The sequence below is a fragment of the Myotis davidii genome, unplaced genomic scaffold, assembly GCF_000327345.1.
Source record: "Myotis davidii unplaced genomic scaffold, ASM32734v1 scaffold1494, whole genome shotgun sequence".
NCBI classification, from domain to species: Eukaryota; Metazoa; Chordata; class Mammalia; order Chiroptera; family Vespertilionidae; genus Myotis; species Myotis davidii.
Genome location: NW_006286246.1, coordinates 4,789,779 through 4,795,384, shown reverse-complemented (window position 1 = coordinate 4,795,384; position 5,606 = coordinate 4,789,779). Strand labels below are relative to the sequence as shown.

Here is a 5,606-nt window from a genome sequence, read left to right as displayed (position 1 = left end):
GCGTGGGCACCGGGCGCTGTCCCCGCAGCCGGCTCTCCGGCCGGGCCCCGACTTACCTTCCACGCGATCTTGTTCCCTTTCGAGTCATGCTCAAGGGCGATGGGGAAGTCTCCGCGCTCATAAAATTTCCGGAAGGCTGTGGGCTTGGTCGGTCTCTCCTTAAATGCACCTGCCGTGGGCGGGCCTTTCACCTTCAGAGAAAACAGCAGGATCCAACTTTAAACCAAACCGAGGCACATACAGGGCGAGGCATAGACAGGGCGAGGCACATACAGGGCGAGGCATAGACAGGGCGAGGCCTGCTGTTCTTAAGGCCCAGGCTGCCTAAAATATGCTGGCTGGTAACGAGCAGATTTCTAATAATGAACAAAGGAAACCTCACAACTACAAACGAACGGTTCATAATCACTGTTAAGTGTCTCCTTTATTTCAAGCTACTTTAGAGAGTATTCCTAGAAAATGTCACTTTAAAATATTATTTTATATGGAAGAAAAGCCTGAACATTAGTTTAAAATTTTTTAATAAAGGCTATATTTTTTTCTATTCTAAATACAAATGTATCCACAACTTTATAAAAGGACATCATACTATTTTCTTAATATTCTACACAATCCATTCCAACATTCCAAGTAATTTAAAAATTCGTACATAAAAAAATCCAGTGAAAAATAACTGGAAACATAATGAAGACAGTATTACTGGAAATCACGCAGAAGGATATGACTTGATTAAACGCCTTTAAAAACAAGCAAAACTACTGTTAGGAATCCTGCTGGAAGCCCCCGGTTTGTAGAACAACCACTGTAAATTTTATTTAATGTCTCCAGAATTTTACTCCAATTTATTATTATTAAAAATGCAGGGCAAATAAGGAGCCATAAATCAAACTAGGTTTGTGGAGAAATGCAATTAGGACCAGCCTGAAGGGTGGGGGCTATCCCTAAACCAATTAGGAGGAGTGGATGGCACAGCAGAAAGCTTTTAATAAAATCTCATGCACTCGGGAGCCACCATATCGAATGCACTTTGGGGCAATTCCAGATGCCAGAGGTCCATACATGCATTTAGTGAATGTGCTGTAATGGACGTAGGACTCAGGTCACAGTCTGTCATATGGTCACAGGACTAATAATAATTAGTAGGAAGGAATTTCAGGCTCTTGAAAATTCTTTATCATATAGTTTGAAATTTTCCTTTTCAGCTGCTCTATTGTTAGCATAACTGAAGCTGCTAAAAACAAACAACAACAAAACCCACCTTTTCCCTTCAGGTGGGGAATCTACACCACGTCCTTCTAATGGGCCCATTTAGCCGACTCACTAAGATTGAAACAATAAAGTGCACATTGATTTCCTATTGTCATCAGTTTCAACCTGAAATTTGGATCCATGAAAACGCGTTGGTTACGCCTCTGATGAGCGAGAGCTGCATCGTCTCTGAGCCTCCCAGGCCCTGGAATGCAGCCCCAGGACCTGCAAGTGTGTGGCCATCAGTCTAGGCTTCTGAGTAGGACCTACTATAATCCAGTGTCTGCCCCATTGGCCGACTGTAATTGTTTTACTACATCTGAACTATCGCAATACCTATGGGCACCAAGTGGCCAGGAAATTGCTTGCAAAATATTACACTAAGCGAATCTGACTGTAATGGTAGATGCGGCGGCCGCTCATACAACCAGGTAGCTATTCCAGGAAGCTTTAACAATATAACAACTTAATGACAGAACAAAGCATTATGACAGCAATGTTCTTGTTAGTAACAGCCAGAAAAGATAACAAGAGCATATATGAATATTTAGGTGAATAAATATTCAATAAACATAGATTACTCTGGAGTCCTTCAAAGCCAGGCCCTACGGGTGACAGTGAGGGCAGGGAAAACCCACGTGAGGTGGGTGACCTATTTCGGAAGGACTATCCCATCAAGATCCACAGGATGGCTGGTCAAGAGAATGCGGGGTCAGGATGATGAGTCTGAACTTCACAGGCATGAGGTGGCCAAGGCCTGACATTAGGGGGTAGGGGATAGAAAATAACAATGTCTGTGGATCTGTGTCCATTGTTTATAAACATCATTGGTTTCAACAAAACAGACAAGGAAAGCAAAGCTTAGAGACAGTCAACGACCCGGCAGAAACCACAGAATTAGTACAGAGTAGGGAGGAGATTCAGAGGCAGCACAGGGGCCTGGGCCCGGGACTAGAAAACACGGGGTGTCCACGAAGCCACGTTAAGACCAGGTGCTCAGACGCTGAGGGCAAAATGTCACCTCCGCTCCACTCCCTGCTCAAAAACGCAGGGGTGGCTGAATTTATCTCCCTTCTAAGTGCCTGTGTCAACTCGACCCACGTGCTCAGGTGACCTCTACGTGACCTCCCTAGTGTGGCCGTAATGAGCTGTTGCCATCTTGCTCCCACAGCACAGGTGCAAGAACATACCAGGCAACACAGGTGGAAAGGAAGCCACCGACCCGAAATGGAAAATTCTGCAAGCCCGCCTTTTTTCAAAAAGCCCACCTTTTTGCAGAAACCCACCTTGCCCCCAGCTTATGAAAGCAGCCAAACCGAGCCAGACCCTGAGCCAGACAGACACCTTCCTTTCCTCTGTGCTGCCTCCCTGGCGCTCAAGCATGAACTGAAGAAAATCTGTCTGGAAATCTCTCTGGGTTTCCTCTCGATTTCTGTCTTAGGGAACCCTAGAACCCCAATGCTGGCGACAATGTGAGCCCCAACCCTCTGCCTCTATAGAAAACGAGCTTTGTCACTGGGGTCGGGAAAATCTAAACAGGAAATAGCTAAGGCACATGGCTGACTGAACGAGGAGAGCTAGAGGCACTGATTCTGTCACGGAGGCCCCACCCCCATGGGGTCATCTCATAACCCTAGTGGCCTCCCAGAGGCCCGCTTCCCAACACCATCACTTCAGCAGATGAGCTGTGAGGGAACACAGTCCATAGCATCTTCCTTCTGTTCGGTTTGGATTACTGTGTTTAACAAATGAGGATGATGTTTCCTCATTTTAGTACAAATGCCATATGCTTACATTCGTGAACGTATGTTTATGTATTTTCCAAATTAATATCAATTTGTATGACCTTTTTATACTGAAAGATATTAACCATTGGTTGCATTTGTGGCAAATATCTCACCATCTCTGTTTTCCATTTGTATTTGTTTAGTGTTTAAAGGTTTAAATTATTTGTAGGAAAGTCTTTTGCCTCCAGCTTTATCTTCTCTAGACCATTCCTCTGTCAACCATATGATGAATATTCTAATAGACCAATTAAATCATATCTCTCATCTATTTAAAACCCATACATTATTTCCCACTGATGCTCTACACAAAGATATGTGCAAGCTGACTGGGATCTCTCCAGTCATTCCTCTGCAGGCACCCCAAGCTTAATTCATACCCAAACACCAGCGGACCGCAGACCTGCCCTGCTCTCTGGTCGCCATGATGTTGCTGTTCCATCAACTTGTACTCCTTCCTCGCCCCTCACTGCTTTCTCCTGAAGAGCTCCTAATCACCTTCAAGACAGCACAAATCTCATCTCTTCTAAGAAGCCTTTCCTAATAACCACAACCCACCCTTCTTCACATTCGGCGTGAAGTGCCTGCAGGACAATTAGACTTGGCCATTAAGCCACAATCTGTATGGAGATTATTGGGAGGAGAGGAGGAATCCTAGGCTATTGGTGAAGTTTGTCTGTAATTGAAATTGAGGGCTAAATCTGTGGAAATTGGGCCCCGCCGGCCTGGCTCAGTGGTTGAGTATCAACCTATGAACCAGGAGGTCACAGTTCAATTTCTGGTGAGGGCACATGCCCAGGTTGAGAGCTCGATCCCCAATGTGGGGCGTGCAGGAGGCAGCCAATCAATGATTCTCTCATCATTGATGTTTCTAGCTCTCTCTCCCTCTCCCTTCCTCTCTGAAATCAATTAAAAAATATTTTTAAAAAAATCTATGGAAATTGCTAAACTTTTCCAAAGGGAGAGTATATGGTGAAAAAAAAGTCTGAGAACTTGGGCCATTACCTGGAGATTCAATAGCAAGTGGATTCTATGGGGGAATAGGGTTGATGGCAAGAGAATGGGGAAAGGATGGTGTCAGAGAAAGCAGCGAATGACAGGGATACTGTTTAAAACATGATACACAGAGGTCAGTTACGAAGAGAACTGAAAGTCCTCTGAAAACTCACAAAGCTAGAGTGGCATGATGGGGTGAAAGCCTGCCCACTGTGCCCTGAGGAGTAAGTGGGACATGAAAGTGAAACCACACCTACCCTGTGGGAACCTCCTGCCCTATGGCTGGTCAAGGTCTGAGTTGCTATCAAGGTGTGACTGCTAATGGAGGGGAAAGTCAATGGTAACTGAAAATGGGGACATAAAAGAATGTCAATAGGCATAATACTTGAATTCAGAGACTATTTAATCACAGAACCAGAATGGATTTTAGAAGAGAAGACATATTTATAACTAAAAGGGCCAGGAAAAGGAACGTATATGTTTTTCAGTGTTAGAAACTTATCAATGTGCATTTCAGAACGTAAGGACACAAAAACAACAGTATTTATTAGAAGCAGAGTTAAGAAATTGGCTCAAGAATCGGTCCTACCGATATCATCTCTACCCTGAAAAAGGTAATGGACATGTATCTCCAAGTCCCTGGGCTTGGTGCTTCTGGAGACACAGGGCCACTCAGGCATCTCATCCTCAAGGTAGGTGTCACGTAGAAGAAGAGGGAGGAATATCCCCACAATCTCCTATAGAAGTGAGAAGGTACTTAATGGCGCAGAAAGATGTGCCGAACTCTGAACGCTCGAAGAAAAACCCTTGCTCCTTTTAAAACTGCTCCTTTCCGTTAGAAAATGTTACTTAGCCTTCCAGAGTGCCTCTATGTTTCAGCTGAACCAGGCAGAAATACATTGTAATTTCCTATGAACCTGAATTCTGTCGATATTAATCATTAGAATTATCAGAGAAGTCGGTTTGTCTATTTATCACCTTTGTTATTATTAAATCAGAATTAATTTGCCTGCATTTTCTGTATATTTCTTAGATCTAAATAATTACCAATTATTACCATAATTTTCATAGCTGAAAATTCACTACCAATGAGACCAAATGCATATTTCCTTTCTATGTAAAACCTCTCATAGCGAAACCCACATTTGTATTTTGAAATTCACTTGTATAAATGGGGAAATTTTGCTAAAATCTAAGGCTTGTACAATAGTTAAAATGAAATAAATTAATCTAATGTGCTTGCAGAGACTAGTTTAAATATGAGTAGCATAAATAAAAATTAAAGCTAGTATTATGAATACTGTAACAAGTTACATTTAAATTAGCACTGTCCTATGATGATAATGAAAAGAAAGTACACAAACAACATATAGTTTTCAGATCAGGAGGATGAGGAAGATCGGTACATGCAGAGAGTCACGGGAGTGGAAAGGCTAATGTTCCAATTTAAAAAATTAGAGCCCTTCAGTACTGGGCTTCCCTCTCCTACTTGACGGAAGTTATGCCTTGTTCCCTAGGGCCATGGTCCGCAAACTGCAGCTCGCAGGCCACCTGCGGCTCTTTGGCCCCTTGAGTGTG

At 43.3% G+C, this 5,606-nt stretch overlaps 1 protein-coding gene across 1 annotated transcript in view; it reads right to left on the bottom strand.

The window, feature by feature from the left end:
* The window catches only part of PACRG (PARK2 co-regulated), a 194,474-nt gene that overhangs the window by 142,282 nt on the left and 46,586 nt on the right, over nucleotides 1–5,606 (bottom strand). Inside the window, exon 2 of the mRNA XM_015560024.1 lies at nucleotides 57–191. Coding sequence (XP_015415510.1) covers nucleotides 57–191 — 135 coding nt within the window. The remainder of the gene's footprint in view (nucleotides 1–56; nucleotides 192–5,606) is intronic.